The 14,980-nt window shown below is 40.2% G+C and overlaps 1 protein-coding gene across 5 annotated transcripts in view; it reads left to right on the top strand.

Annotated features, from left to right (window-relative positions):
• Window positions 1-14,980, top strand: part of SYNE2 (spectrin repeat containing nuclear envelope protein 2) — a 176,297-nt gene that overhangs the window by 37,159 nt on the left and 124,158 nt on the right. For all 5 annotated transcript variants that reach the window (XM_050975904.1, XM_030240808.2, XM_050975902.1 and 2 more), the window contains exons 13-29: window positions 153-265; window positions 948-1,104; window positions 2,678-2,768; window positions 2,930-3,117; window positions 3,283-3,447; window positions 4,702-4,875; window positions 7,070-7,228; window positions 7,480-7,653; window positions 8,574-8,699; window positions 8,858-9,013; window positions 9,662-9,873; window positions 10,119-10,194; window positions 10,780-10,898; window positions 11,506-11,629; window positions 12,470-12,630; window positions 13,055-13,205; window positions 14,381-14,979. In XM_050975904.1, the coding sequence (XP_050831861.1) occupies window positions 153-265; window positions 948-1,104; window positions 2,678-2,768; window positions 2,930-3,117; window positions 3,283-3,447; window positions 4,702-4,875; window positions 7,070-7,228; window positions 7,480-7,653; window positions 8,574-8,699; window positions 8,858-9,013; window positions 9,662-9,873; window positions 10,119-10,194; window positions 10,780-10,898; window positions 11,506-11,629; window positions 12,470-12,630; window positions 13,055-13,205; window positions 14,381-14,979 (2,945 nt within the window). The remainder of the gene's footprint in view (window positions 1-152; window positions 266-947; window positions 1,105-2,677; window positions 2,769-2,929; window positions 3,118-3,282; window positions 3,448-4,701; window positions 4,876-7,069; window positions 7,229-7,479; window positions 7,654-8,573; window positions 8,700-8,857; window positions 9,014-9,661; window positions 9,874-10,118; window positions 10,195-10,779; window positions 10,899-11,505; window positions 11,630-12,469; window positions 12,631-13,054; window positions 13,206-14,380; window position 14,980) is intronic.

Genomic DNA, 14,980 nt, shown 5'->3' with positions numbered 1-14,980 from the left:
TTTATTGTACTTTAATGAGTAAAGACACTGGGAGATTGTCTTGTGCTGACTGGTTCTTAATAGTTCTTTCCCTAACAGCAGGTGAGTTGGAGATTTCCAGATGAAATACTCTAGATCAAAATGAATGGCTTACTGTGTCTTGTTCTCCCCAGGGCTTGATGGACTGTTTTGATTCTCACTTGGACACCCTTCAGTCATTTAAGAATGAAGATGAGAAGAATATGCCACTAGTCTTGCCTGAAAAATTAGAGGAAATGAAAAGAAGGTTGTGATGCTCAAATTACCTCTACTTCATGTTGTATTCTAGCTCTGCTATTGACTGGCTCTGCTGTTCTGAACAAAGCAATAATTTATCCATGCCTTGCAAAAAAAAAGAGCATTTTTAACCTAAACACAGGCTGACTGTCAAGTGGAGCAGATCTCTCATTGGTCCCATGAATGTTTAATTGTGTGTACAGAGTAGAGCTCATTAACGGGACCTTTTCAGATGCCCTTTGCTAGTGGGGATATGAAACAACCACTAGGGATAGGAAACTTGAATATTTTCAATTTCCCTGGTGGCAGGGATTCTCTAAACTTTTATTTCCACCATTAAAAATCACTGTAATCTATAGCTTGTACTACCCCAAATATCTGTTGGAGGATATTTAAAAAAATTATCAGTGAATCTGTATCCATAACCTGAGATGCTTTGACATAGAGGTGGCAGATGTCCCTTTTTTGGGCATTTAAGGTTTTTCATACATTGAGCAGACAACACTGACTGCTCAATTGTTGCTGCTTAAAAAATGAACTGTTGCTCTCTTATCTATTAATTCCTGTCATAATAAAAAAAAAAAGTTTACATAGATGTAATTTTGATTTTTTCAGGATAAAATCCTGATGCATTAATGCTTTTTGTATCCAATGGTTTTGAAGAAACTTTTGGAACTATTTTCTGTTTGCAGATTTAGCAATATTCGTTCTACAAACCCCAGCACTTTTCTTGAGTACCACTATGGACTGTGCTCAGCCATTGCCAATGAGGTGAAGTTAAAGCTCAATATCTGGGATGTGAAATATGGGGCAAAAGAGTCTGTGGAGTCACTGCTGGAAAATTGGAATGTAAGTTTCAAATATATGTATCACACCCTGATGGTAATTCTTTCCCAGCTCTCTTTGATTCAGTCTTATGTCATCTGAAGATATTATAGTTGGTAGAAGCATGGTGGACTGGTGAAATCTCAGATTTATTCAAAGAAGGGCAGGTAGACTTCCCTAGAAGTTTTCCTTGCCCCCAGAATCTTCCATTTTGCTATGAATGAGATTTCTTTCTTCAGTTTGGAGAACTACGGCGAGCCATGACTGTGATTTTCTCTCTGCCCTTTTTTATTCTTCATTGTGAAGATTTCTTTCTTTCTAGATTATTTATAGAGCCAGCTGTAGCAGCCCTTCCCTAGCTCCAATCCCCAGAACCCTCTCCGTGGTAGTTCAATAGTTGCTTTCTTCAAAACCAACCATTATTCACACTGCTGCCTCTTCCTTTTCCCAGCCTCTTTACTTCCTTATGCTTTGTGGTGAATATGAATTGTCTTGTTCTATTACACTTTATGCTTAGCTCAGTTTCTGGACTCAGGTTATGAAACTGATGTCACATGTAGGTTTTTAGGAGGGCATGGATTGCCCAACCCCAAATACTGACCAAGGATACTGCATCAGGAGTAGAGGTAGAGGTGAAGATGCTGATGCCTCCGGTTTTTCCCCATCTCTGGTTAATGGGATTCCTTGTGAATTCCATCTTAGTGGACTTTCTCAGAGGATTTTCAGACTGGCAAATCCACAGTTCAATTAGTGGGATTTTCACCAGCCTCAGTACTGTGGAAGGAGGCAACAATAGGTTGTATAAAATAGCAATTTCCTGAGCAGTGTCAGCCTCACCCTGTGGTGAGATGGTTGTGCAGTTAATCTGTGCTGAGTTTGTTGGTTCAGTTGGTTTCATAAATACTTATTATCATGTTGTTTCTACAGTTGTGGCTCATGGTCTTGCTCAGGCTGATAGAATGCAGAGCTTTGCCAGGGAGTTTAGGGCTTGTTTAGGGTTTAGGGCCCAGGCTTGTCACAATCACAAGGGATGTTGTTTTGTACCCTGCTGGGTAGGACATTTGTAGAAGTGGGGAGTGTTGGAGTGAGATCAGCTCAGAGAGGGGCTAAGGATCAACCCTCACTCCCTGTGTGCACACACATCTCCTTCTCTGCTCCCAGTTCCTCCTCTTTCACCCTCTCCATCCCCAGTTTGTTTTGATCTGTCAGAAATGAGGCACCTCAATGTTTCTGTGCATGCAGGGAGGCCCACCTTCTGCTTTCATCACATTTTGGTTTATGTGACTGAATTCTGCCTGACTTGTTCTAGATGCCATTTCTCAGTATTGCCCTGGGGCTGTAACTTTTTGAAGCAAGCAGTCCTGACTCATACAGGGCTGTGGCTCAGGCAGTGGCATTCAGGTATTCATAGTTCTGTTTACTTTCTGCACAAGCAGAGTAAAAGAACAAGTTTGTTTCAGACTAAAGGGTGCAGCTGAATTGCTGGGTGGGCTTTGCTCAGTTTACATTTCACCTGTAGTTTGTAGGCTCATATTGCAAATACCCAGTTTTGTGTCATTCAGTGCTACCCATATCAATTACTTTTCACTTTGGGCAGAATTTCATTGAAGAAAAGGAACTTGAAACACAACTAGACACTGCTACCCACATCTGTGAAGACTTGAAGAACATATGTGGTCCTGACCTGGGTAAGCTCATGCACATAAGTTGATATGAAGATCTCTATTTTGAAGTAAAGTGCTGCCACCAGTTTTAATTCCATCTACTGTTCCATATAAGCAGTGTTTCTGTCTAATTAACTTGTCTGTTCCCAAATGTATATAACAATAATTCCTATTCCACGTCCTAGCTGGAGATCCTCATGAAATCACCAAACTTTTGAAGACAGTGGAGTCAAAGATTTCTACATGTAAAGAGTATATTTCCAATGTAAACACCACCCTACAGAAAGTCCTGTCCTCCTGGAGTAATTACACAGAAAACATGCACTTATTGAAGACATGGTTGGAAGAAAACAGAAATGAGGATCCAAAAGAGGTACATGGTTGGATTTCTCTTTGTTTGACAGAGATACTTCAAAGCCTCCTGGAAGAAAAACATGAAATCTCAACAGTGGCTGCTGTTGTTGCTTTTTTGCTTTTCATTTTGGAAATAAATGTTTGACAGGGTTCTGCTTAAAATTATTTCAATGCCTCTGTCTAGATCCCTGCTGAGGTCCTGGCAAAGAGGAATTCGATTCATGGTTCCTTAAATGAAGCTGGAAACCATCTCATTGAAGTCAGCAAAGAGCAAGTTGGATCAAATATTGCCAAAGAGCTGAAGAAACTGAACAGGAGATGGGCAAAGTTCATCAAGAGGACACACTTTGTGAGTTGCAGGTTACTGTTACTCTTTGCCATGCAGCCTTCAAAGTAATCTTTTCTAGATTTACCAGTTTGCTAATCAGAGATTGATCAATCTTCCAGTCAACTCAAGGTTGCCAGTTTTAAAGCTTGAGGAACAGAGTACACAGAAGCATCCCATTCTTAATCTTTGTGACTCAGTAAAATTCTCATTATAACAGGATGGAAAATGTTCAATTTTTAAATTGAAATCTCTAAACCACTTACAAAAGGAAATCTTATTGCAGGCTGAAGCTCTTAATTCAGTGCTCGGGGTGGAAGTAATCAATTTACCTGTGTTAAATTTTACAGACTCTGTCTTAGCTGGTAGAAAGTAATTATTGCTGCATAGATATTTCTAAGGTTGTGCAACTTTTCACCAGCTCACTTGACAGGTTTTTAGGCTGCTGTAAATCCTTACACAACCTGCCTAATGTTATACATATTATAGTCCTTGGAGTGCTTTCACAAGAATGACATTTTCACTCTGCCTGGGAATATTAGAACTCTTAATTTTCTGAGTTGAGCCTTTCATTGACATTTATTAAAGCTACTGCTGTGACAGTAAATGGTGGCAAAAAATTACTGCTATGTTTTTGTAGGAGATGAGCTTAGTGAGAATGCAATAAAATCAAAGGAAGCAATCATAGGGTGAGGGAAATCCAGAGTTTGCTAGAAAAACCCTTAATAAGAGATGCTTCAAGGAAATATATTGAGGAATCAGATAAGTGAGGTGCAAGAAGCCTGTTTAAGGTCTTAAGGACTTCCTGAGTTATTTTTGTGGCATTGCTCTGGACATTGTGGCTATCATATATATAATATTTATTTTTTAATATAAAATGCAAGACCAAATGCTTGAGCTCTGGCCTGTGACTGCCAGTACCATTAATGTCAGCACACTTCCTGATCTTGATTTGACCAACACCAGCTGCTGTTCTTGGACAATTCCCTGCTGTGGGCTGGGGAATGCTGCAGCCCAGGAGTTTTCTCCATAGTAGGGTGGCTGCTTATAGGGGAGGGGACAAGGGGACAGGCCATACGGGCACAGGTTGTGCTGTCCCACCTGCCCTCAGGGCTGAGGAACTGAGCCTCACTTGGTTTATTTATCAATATGTTTGGCATTTATTTCTCCTTTGATCCCTGTTGAGTGCTAAAGCTGGGAAATGACCCAAGTGGTGGCTGTGTTGGAGGAGTGGGGAGATGATGGGAATGAACATCTTACCTTGCTCTTTGTTGATAGCTTGGAGAAGAGAGCACAAATGCTGCTGAAGATACCACTGAGCTTTCAGGGAGCCTGGAGAAAATTGAAGAGCTCCTTAGAGGGGTGGACAGCTGGGCAACAGAGATGGGACATCTCCTTAGCAAGATCAGCCACGAGGAGCCTGTGAAACCTGAGCTGGAGGAACATTTGCAGGTGAAAATGCTGCTTAGAATACTTGATCCTCAGATTCTCATCTTGCAGCATGGACTGGGGTAAAATGAGGCATCATCAGTGAAGCAGAACTTAATGTGGATTTTGGATTTTGTGCTGTAATACTTGTAAAAAGTCAAGACAGTGCTTGTGCCGTGTTGTTATTTCTCAGGATCACTCCCAGATGAGCTGTGAGTGAAACTTCCACCATCACTGTGTCCAGATGACCAGCAGGTGCCAATGAAATTCTGTTGGTGCCACTGATCAGCAGCTTGTTCTTGAGTGCTATTAATTACTCCTGTCCAGCAGAGCACTTGGAGCAGACCAGAGCTCTGCAAGTTGCCAATTTGAGTAGTTCCCCTGGTCACACAGGACTTTTGTCATCTACTCTCCAATTAGGGAGGAGGTTTGGGACAACTTGGCTGTATTCAAGGCTTACCGATCAAAAACTGGTATACTTGAATTATTTTCAGCAGCATGTGGGGTTATTTGGGAATCTCATCTTACTGGTAGTTGTTAGAAATATCCTCAGAGAGCACAAATTAATTTCTAAGAATAAATTCCACTAGTCACTGTGTTTTCCCACATCTCTCTGCCTGGGATTACCCCCAGCTCCCAGCAGATGGCAGGTGAAAATCTGTGTATGTAACTCAGCAGCTTCAATACAAAGTCTGATTTATTTTCTTCACTTGCTAATGAAGGTGAGACAGAATAAAGGTGCCAAGATTTACACTGAAAAAGCTGAAACACTTCTTATGTTGCCTTTACTACTTCTGCAACAGGGCCTGTGTACCCTAATGGTGTGAAGGTGACCACCAGGAGGTTTCATTGAAACTCCTTTGTGTAACTGCTATAAATAAACAGAAATACTCTTTATTTCATTTAACCTATATACAGTAACTGTGCACTAGAATCTCTGTTAGTTTTCTCCTGCTTTGTGCCTTCTTGCAGAGTGTTTAGCTGTTGCATATAGGTAATGCCTTACAAAAGAAAAGCCTTGTTAAAAATAAAGTTTAAGCTAGCTGAGCTAGCAGCTAGCTTGGAAGTTCCCATGTGAAAAAATCATGAAAATGAGAATCAGTTAACACAACAATCTGTTCTGGTAAGAGAACTTTTCACACCTACAAAAACAAAGAGTCTGTCCCGTGAGAATCCGTGAAAAAAAAAAGTAAACTAACCAAAAATAGAGAAGTTTAATAAACATACACCCTAGCCATTTACCAGCCAGTAAACTGAGTATCAGTGTATTGTTAACCAGTTAGATTGAACATAGTGACTTCTGATATTCTTATGAAAATATGAACTATACAATAAAAATTCAGCTTTTCTGCAGGAAGAATCAAAAGTCCTGTCTCTTTTTACTGCAACATTTACCTGACAGATTTGGGAGTGTGAGAGATGAAAAGAATCTGTTGATCTTTTTCTAATCACAGGTATATATGTTTATAAAACAAGCCTCATTTTGCAGTGTGACTCTAGTTTGTAAAAAAACCCATGAAATAACAAAGGACACCCTAAAATACAGCCTCCAAACATGTGGCTGGCATTGTCCCTCCATGTCTGGGGGCAGGAGAGATCAGGTCACTCGTTACCTGCAGTGCAATAGGTCAAGATCCAGAATAAAGCTCTGATTTTGATTAGGAGAATGCTAATTGACAACTTCAGACAGGGGAAACGTGATGAAAATTCATAGATAGAAACAGCTCTAATAAAGACTTTTCATGATGTATATTCAAACATGGCACACTCCTCCTGCATGCAGGGCACCCAGCTGCTTTCCTGCCTTGCAGTGCTGAATCCTACAAGGAAATCTGAGCCTTGGTGTGTGCTCACTGTGGATGACTTCATGATCAGATGCTGCATATCCAAATGTGTGGTTTCATTTGGGAAGCTGCTTGGATGGGAGAGCATGTTTTAAAAACACATCTGATTGGCTCTGTGGCAAAGACACAGGAGGTGTTGCAGTGACAGAAAGAAATTGCTTCAGCAAACAGAATCCCCTGTGGATGGCAGCAAATTTCTTTCTCTCCACACAGAGATTTTACAGTGCAGTACACTGACCATAACTGGAATGTAAGGCTTTCCTTTACCAAGGATCAACCATCCATGATCAAGGCTGGCTTTTTCACTCAGTTTGTTTAAACAAAAATACAAATAAACACTTGTAAAGGCTTCTAATGCTTTTTGTTCAAACCAGAGTTTGGCTTCAAGAGGATCCTCGTGCCAAGACCAAGTTGTGGCAGCAGAAGAGCTACTGCAATCCCTGAGGCAAAATGTTTCGAGTCAGGTGTTTCAGCAGCATTCTCACACCACTGGGCTGGAGGCACGAATTAAAGAAGCCAGAGACAAAATAGAGGTACTTGTTTATAAACACACTAATGTCTCTAATTTTACCATTACAGAATATGGAAAACTCTTTGTCAGTCATGTGAAATAGAAAAAGTTCTGTACTATTGGAATCAGTTTCCCAGACTCTTGTCAGGGCAAAATCTAGAACATTTCCTAGATCAGTATCTCAACTTGAAAAACTTGAGTGATGTTATTGAGCAGTAACTCTGTGTAATTACTGACACTCAGGTGTGTTCTGAAAAGTCTCTTTCTTCCAAGGCTGTCATGGGTGACCTGAACAACATCTTGTCCAAATCTGAGAAGAAGCCCTCAGAGAAGGAGGCTTTGCTCAATTTTGAAGAATCCCAGAAAGAACTTGAGGCTTCCATTTCAAAGGCTGTGCAACTTGTCAGTCAAAAATTAAGTCCCGAAGAATGTGTTTCAAGATATGAGGTGGGTTTGTGTTCTGAACCAGCTGAATTTGAGTACTTCTGAGGACTATGTGGTCTCTAAAAGTCTGAAGTAAGAAAAATACTGACCTTTTTGGGTTTTGGTAGCTGGTAATGCTTTGCTCAGTTCTCTGATTTAGCACTCATATTAACTTGGCAGACAACTTGAATGAATAAACATAAATCTATCTGGCAGTTTATTTAGTGCCCTGTCCTAAATTACTCCATCACTCCATCAGAACTCATAATTTTCAGAACTACAGCCTTCTTTTTTTTTTTTTTCTGGCCTGATCAATAATTAAGTTTCCCATCAAGAATGACATGCCTGAATTCTTGGGCAGGCTATTATAACTACTGAATCTCCTCTTTTTCCCAGAGGGTGGTTGGTAAATCAAATATCCTCTCTCAAAATGTGGATCTCTTAAAGGGGTGCTGGAGATGGAAGTGCCCAAAATCTCTGTTCCCTGGTCTGGCAGAGAGAGCTGGGTGACCATGGCTGTGAGCAGGGGCACAGAGCTCATTCCAGGCCATCCTTGAGGTGCCATGGTGCTGAAGGAGACCTTTCACCCTTTCACTGCTCACAGCCATGGGACACAGCCTTGTGTGTTCCCTAGGGAAGAGGCAGAGTTCCATCTTTTGTCTTTGGTACCAAATTTTCCCTGAAAGTTGTTACAAGGACAGCACCTGCTTTTCTCCTTAAATCATCCACTGATTCTGCAAGCTTTTGCAGGTAAACAGGGATGGAGAATGCCCTTGTACCCACCCACAGCAGAACCACACAGCCCATATGTGTGATGTATACATTGATTTATTCACAGGTTTTACATGCTACTAATGTCATTTTGTTAGTTAAATAAGTTACATTCACTTCTGTTTGGTTTTCATTATGATGTCTGGGTTTTGTTTTGTTTTGTTTTTTTTTAGGAAGCTTTTAATGCTCTGGACAATAAAGTTCTTGACAAATTTTTGAAAGCAGCTGAACTGCTGAAAAATATTTCATCTGACCATGAGAAGCTGGTGGTGGAAGATGATTTTCGTAGGAGATGGGAGGTGAGATAATTCAGGAATGAGAATCCTCTGTCTGGTCTCATTAGGCCTGGCATCTTTGAAAGCAAATTTTTTCTTGTCACAGTGTGTTCTGGTGTTTTTACTTGCTGTGTAACACTGTCTCACCATCTCATGGGAACAACGTACTTTGTATTTTGCAGGCAGTTCGTCAGGAAATTGCATCCTATGTCCAGCTCATCATAGAAAGGGAAAAAAAGAAATTTAATGCAACTTTAAAAAAAATCAATAAGCAGTTAGGCAAAGAGAAGAAACTGCTAAGTATGGATAAAACCAAAGGACTCATCAAGGAGCATGAGGTACCTGACACTCTCCTTTTCTGCCTCTCTTTGTGGATGCTTTGCTGTCCTTCTTCCTCCTTTTTTGGTTCATTTTCTGTGGAGCAGGGCCCTTGTGCTCTGTGTTATGTAAACACAGAGCAAAGAGGCCACCAAAATAATTTTTTTCCCTTCTTTGACTGCAGATGTTAGTGTGCCTGCAGACTTTTGGAATTAACTCCTTGTTAAGTAGATGGTATCCTTTTTCCATTCCCCCCCCCAGATTTTTAGTGTATCTTGAATTCACTCTAGGAAGTATAATAATTGACAAGGAATATTTTAAAGATGTTCTGCTTTTTCTGTAGGCAGTAGGACACGTCTGTCTGATGTCAAGGTGAAGAAGACTTGGGACCAAAATTAAAAATTGTAGAACATAATGGATTCCAAATCAAGCAAGAATCAGTGTAGTCTTGTGAATATAGTTGGGAACATGATGCCAGAAATCCTACTTTAATTTCTAGCTCTATTTTAAAAAGAACCAAGAGAAAATAAGTGTGTGTTCCTTGGTTTGACAGCTTAGACTTTTAAGAGCACTCAACCAAGATAATGGTAGTATTAAAAATATATGAGAATAATTTCTTATCCTTGTGTTTTAACGTGGGTTTATTATATTGTTATTTCTTTGTTTAGGCCTTTTTTTCACATGAAGGCAGCATGAAGGAGCTTAACAAGTCTTTGGAAGGCCTTAAAACATTGGCAAGACTCTCAGAAGAAACTGTCCCAGGGATACAGACACTCACTGCAGACTTTGAAAAAAGGCTAGAAAAGGTTCAGCAAATGGTGGCAGACACTTACACAGCACTGCTGGCTCGTGTTGGAAAAGGACAGCCCCCTCAGAAAGGGTGGGTGGCTGTGTCATGGGGTGTTGTAACTTTATATAAATCAGTTTTACACATAAATTTTGGGATACTCTAATGTGTTTTGGTAGTACATTACTGTGGCCAGCTGTGCATTTAAACACTTAAAGTATTAAGTTTCATAAACTGGCAAGTACAATGTTTGATTATCCTTCATCACAGCTGCACTGTTTTAAACCTTGAGCTAAGATTTATTTTTTCCCTTTGTATTTAATATTTTGTTCTTGTAGGAACTCCATTATGGCTTCTGAGAATGGAGAAGAGTCTGGTTCTTCTCAAGAAATTGACAGCTTTATGGTACAGGAGGTAAGAAGTCCAGACTTACTGATGGAAAACAGTGCTCTGTCCAAGGCAGGTCATTGCCAGGAGGAAAAAGGGTTTATTTCTCTTACTGTTTTTATTGTGATAAGACCTTGGGCCTCTGGTCAGAAATCCAAACCCTATTGTGCTTGTGAATGTAGACTAAGTAAATAATAAAAATTAACATGCAGGCAGCAGTGCTGGGCATCCTGAGAAAATGTGAACCTCCAGCCTGGAATGATATTTTGCAAAAATATCATTTTCAGGTGGGAAGGTTATGTGGGAAGCTGTGTTCAAGTGAAAATTCCCAGTAATATGAACAATTTTCAGAGGACAGAGAGAGTCCTAGTGAAGAGTTGGAGGCATTTGTCTGTATCTGTGAAAAGAATGAATGAGCTGGCTACAAGTATTCCAAAATTTGCTCGTGATTGAGTTCAAACACATCTTGAATTCATGAATGGCCTCTCTCATCTCCTCTGGGACACATCAAGCAATCCCTCCCTGCAGGAGCTCACAGATGATTGTTAGGCTTTTCTGTGTGTTACACAGGATATTGTGGAGGTCACTGTCGCCCTTTTCATTTTTACTCAGACATCAAGACCTGCTGCAGATACAGTTTTGGAACCAGATGTGAAGCACCACAATGGAGAAAGCTGTGCAGACAAGTTTGAGGAAGATGGTGATTTGGCCATACCAGCTCTGTTAGAGAGGTAATTTTTAAAGGAGAAAATGCATGGCTGTTAAGGTATGATGCTGTGCTCGACAAATTAGCTCCCAAATTCATTGAATGTACCAAATATAAGGTGCATTTTAGCTATGCAGAGCCCTGTTCTTTTTTCTGCTACAGTTTACTGAATATTGATCTGTAATTCATAGGGAAGCTACAGTAACTAAATGCTTTGAGCATTAGGATTTTGTAGCAAGAACATTTTAGCTATGAATATTTTCCTCATTTTCTTGGCCAGAAAAGTCTGCATCTGCCTTACTAATAACTTCAAATATTGCAAAATAAAGAAATGTGTCGAGTTTTTTAGAGAACTGACATTTTTAGAGAAATGAAATTTTTCCTTTTGTAAAACTGAATTTAGAGAATGCAGACTGGCATTTAGATTTGAAGATAAGCCATATGAGCAAACTGTTTAATATGTTGCTCATTTGTGCATTATTCATTCATTTTGGACTTAAATAAAATATGTATTTGCAATAGACTGTGCTTATTTTTTATGGTACACTGTTGATCAGTGAGTCCCATACCCTGAGATGTTCCATTTAATTAAAAGTAATATTCTCTCTGATACTGATTGTATCTTTCCTTAGCTTTAACACACAGAGAAGTAACCTGGAGGAGCTTCTACGACACAGCAGAGATAAAGTAGCATCTGACTTTACTGATGAAATAAAAGACACTTCATCCCTTAAGTTTAAGCTGCTTGAACTAGAGGCAAGTATTCATCTTTTAAAAATATAGCTGGTGCCTAAATTGGTATTTTCTCATGTAGAGCACTCACTTCCCTGTTACATATATTGCCAAGGGAAAAGCAGCATCCTTGCAACCATATGTGTTAGAAGAAGGGAAATCAAGGATTTAGTATTCAACAGAACTGCATTGCTGCCTAGTACTGGAGTTTTGCAGGTGTTGCTGAAAGAAGAGATTGGTGGCTCTGGGTTTGTTGTCTGCAGGCTGAAATAGGTGTAATGGGAAAAAACTGCAGAAAGGAGTTTTTGTTTGTCAGCAGAGATGGCCAGGGCTGCAGGAGTCATCAGAGCTGAACCACCAAGTGGTGTTTGTGCAGAATGGAGCTGTTCCAGGAGACATAAAACTTGGTTAGCTTTGTGAGATCCTTAAGGCGACAGCAAAAGGCACAGAGTTGATGTTGAAAAGTTTATTACTGCAAATTTTCATGGCCTTTCTTGAAAGGACTATAAAGCCTTATCAAAAATCTCAGAACTTGGTTCAGTTCTACATTTGTTTTTCTACTGAACATAGCTAGGTGGAGATATTTTCATTCTTGTAGTTAGAGTGCCTGGGCCGTTATTTATTGACCCTTTTATAAAACGTAGCCAAGGCGTAGATCTGACATGGAAATTGTCACTGTGAAGTGTTACTGGAAATTTGCATGCAGCTAAAAGCTGGGTCTTCAAGGAGAAAAAAGGCAGTAGATACTCTTAGTTTCAGATGATGTTTTCACTGTTTTTGTAGAGACTCTTGTGATTAGTTTTATGAAATGTCCACTGGGAAGTATAGGATCATATTAATGCATTAGAACTGCTTGTCTTCTAGGCAATGACAGACATGGAATTCAGGTCTGGTTGGAAAGAATTGGAAAAGATCTCATCTACCTTAGAAAATCTTGTGTCTGAAGTGCAGCAGGCTGCTCTCTCTGAGGCAAGAAACAAGCTACAAAGCGAGTGGGAAGAACTTCAGGATATTATAAGTATCAGGTATAAAATAACACTTTATGGTATTAGCTAAGGACTTGTAACTAATTTTGTACCTTGTGAAGGGAATAATGTGTGTTCCAGAAAATAGCTGCACATTTTTAACCTTTTCTTCATTGCAAAAAATTAATTCATATACACATGGATGGTAGTGTGAGTCTCCCCAAGAAGATCAGAGACAGATCTTTGGGACATAACTGTGCAATATTCCCATTTATTGCTGTTATTTTCTTTCATCTTTTGGTTAAATTCACGGTGATTCACATTGCTTTTCTCATGAATCAGAGAAAAACTCATCTGACCTTGGGAGGGGGGGGAATAGATCTATTAGAAAGTTGCATTATTTTTGTGGCTTTTTGTTCTTAAAAATATTTAGTGTCTTTTCTAGCTTGCTTTCCCAGTACATGTTTTGTTACCTTTCTTTCAGAGCAAATTCTTTAAGGGCTGCTCTGGAAATTGTTTTGGAAACAGAATATCAATCCATCTCTGTCTGTCAATTAGTAGATGAATGGCTGAAGAAAAAGTACATCCACCCGTTTACTCTGATGGACAGGGACCTTCCTGTTAGTGAACTGGAGGTAAGGGAAGCTGCAGAGACCACACCCTAGCAAGGATAGGTTTTAATATCTAGGAAGCAGAGAACTTCATGGGGTTTTCACTCAGGAGGTTGGGGCTGGACCAATAACTGCCATTACAGACTTCCCAAACCTTGTAAAATCTGTAATGGCAGTTATTGGTCCTGTAGAGCAAGCCAGGGACCCTCAGTAGGTTCTGCTGTGAAAGCCATTGTTGTGAACACTTCATTGTAGATTAGGATTTTTTTTTTTTTATGCAGATTTGTGGTGTTCTCACCTGGCCTTATATCATTTTGTGGGGTCATGCACGTAATGCACTGTTAATTTATGAGCTCAGCCAAGCTACCTTGTGTCACATCTGCTGCAGTGTCTGAGCACAGCTCAGGGTGGGTTAGGAAGCTCAGTGTGGGTGCAGTAATGGTTCACCTGCTATCAATATCTGATGCCCAGGCCTTGGTCCACTGGGCAGAGTGAATTCTCTTTTATTCTTGACTTGCCCTCTGGGCTGAGCACTCTGACAGCCACCCAGAACTGAAAGTTTGCATTTGTCTGCCCTTGGCTCACCAGTGAAGTAGGGTTTAGGTCTCTCAAGCTGTAAGGCAGACAGCATGTGTGCTCTGTCTGACCAGTTTTGGCTGCAAGGGCCCAGAATTTTTGCCCAGCTCTCTGCACATCTGGGTTTCCACAGCCCTGACATGCTGCTCTTTGAGGGCTGCAGCCAGAGAGCCTGCAGGCTGCACTAGGAGATTTTTAAATGCATGGAAGTCTGCTCCAAAAGTATAGCATAAAGAACTGAAAGATGGCAGAGTAATAAATATCTCTGTGGCTGCCTGTGCTCTGGCTGATGTCCTGCTGTGGGAGCCTGCTGCTTGCAGTCCCAGGACTATCATCATCTCCTTGTCTGATTGCAGGAAGGAGTCTTGAGCTTTCTGTTGTGTTGAACAAATTCCCTGTGTGTGGAATACTATTTTATTTGATTATTTTGATTATGTTCTTTTTTCTTTCCTCCACTGACATCCAGAATAGGTTTTCTATCTTACCCATCCTGTTTAGCATACTTTTTTACTGCTATTATAATTTGAAATTATAATTTGTTTTTCAATCATAGGTTCAGCTTGAATGCAGGATATAAGTTTTCTTTCACTTGCTAACACTTTTGGTCATTCTCTAAATTTCAGATGCTGCAGAGATCTATATTAAGTCAGATTGAAGAGTGCAAACAATTGGAGCACCTGGACAGTTCAGCAGGGGATGAAGTTAATCCATTAGACCTGCAAGCTGCAAGAAAAGTTATAATTAACTGTCAAAAGCAGCTTGAAGAAATGCTCCATAAAATGCAGACCCGTGAGGCTGTCCTTAAAGATCTGGAAGCTTTTTTGGCCTCCCTGAGGAAGATCCAGACTTCCATCACATCTCTCCCAGATCCCCCTGATCAACCTGAAATGCAGGGAAAAGCTTTGAGGGAGGTTGCACAGGAAGTTTCTCGTCTGGCAGAAGAGGCCAAATGTTTGGATGAGCGCCTGAAGAGTGTTCAAATCTGTCTGGAAGATGATGATCATGGGAGAAAGACTTGGTGTGAAAAACTTGTTAGGGCTTTATCTAAAAAGGTAAATGCCATTTATGATCCCTCAAGTGAGCAGGTGCCTGCAGAAGAAAAAGACTTATACAAGACTTTTTCCAGAAAAAACAGTGAACTCCTTAAAGCCATTCAGGATCTACGGGACAGAATCAACAAAATAGGCTTGAAGGATCCAACAATTCCAGCTATTCAGAAAAGG

Source organism: Serinus canaria, chromosome 5 (genome assembly GCF_022539315.1).
Source record: "Serinus canaria isolate serCan28SL12 chromosome 5, serCan2020, whole genome shotgun sequence".
NCBI classification, from domain to species: domain Eukaryota; kingdom Metazoa; phylum Chordata; class Aves; order Passeriformes; family Fringillidae; genus Serinus; species Serinus canaria.
The sequence above is the reverse complement of the archived record's forward strand: the minus strand, read 5'-3'. Positions and strand labels throughout refer to the sequence as shown.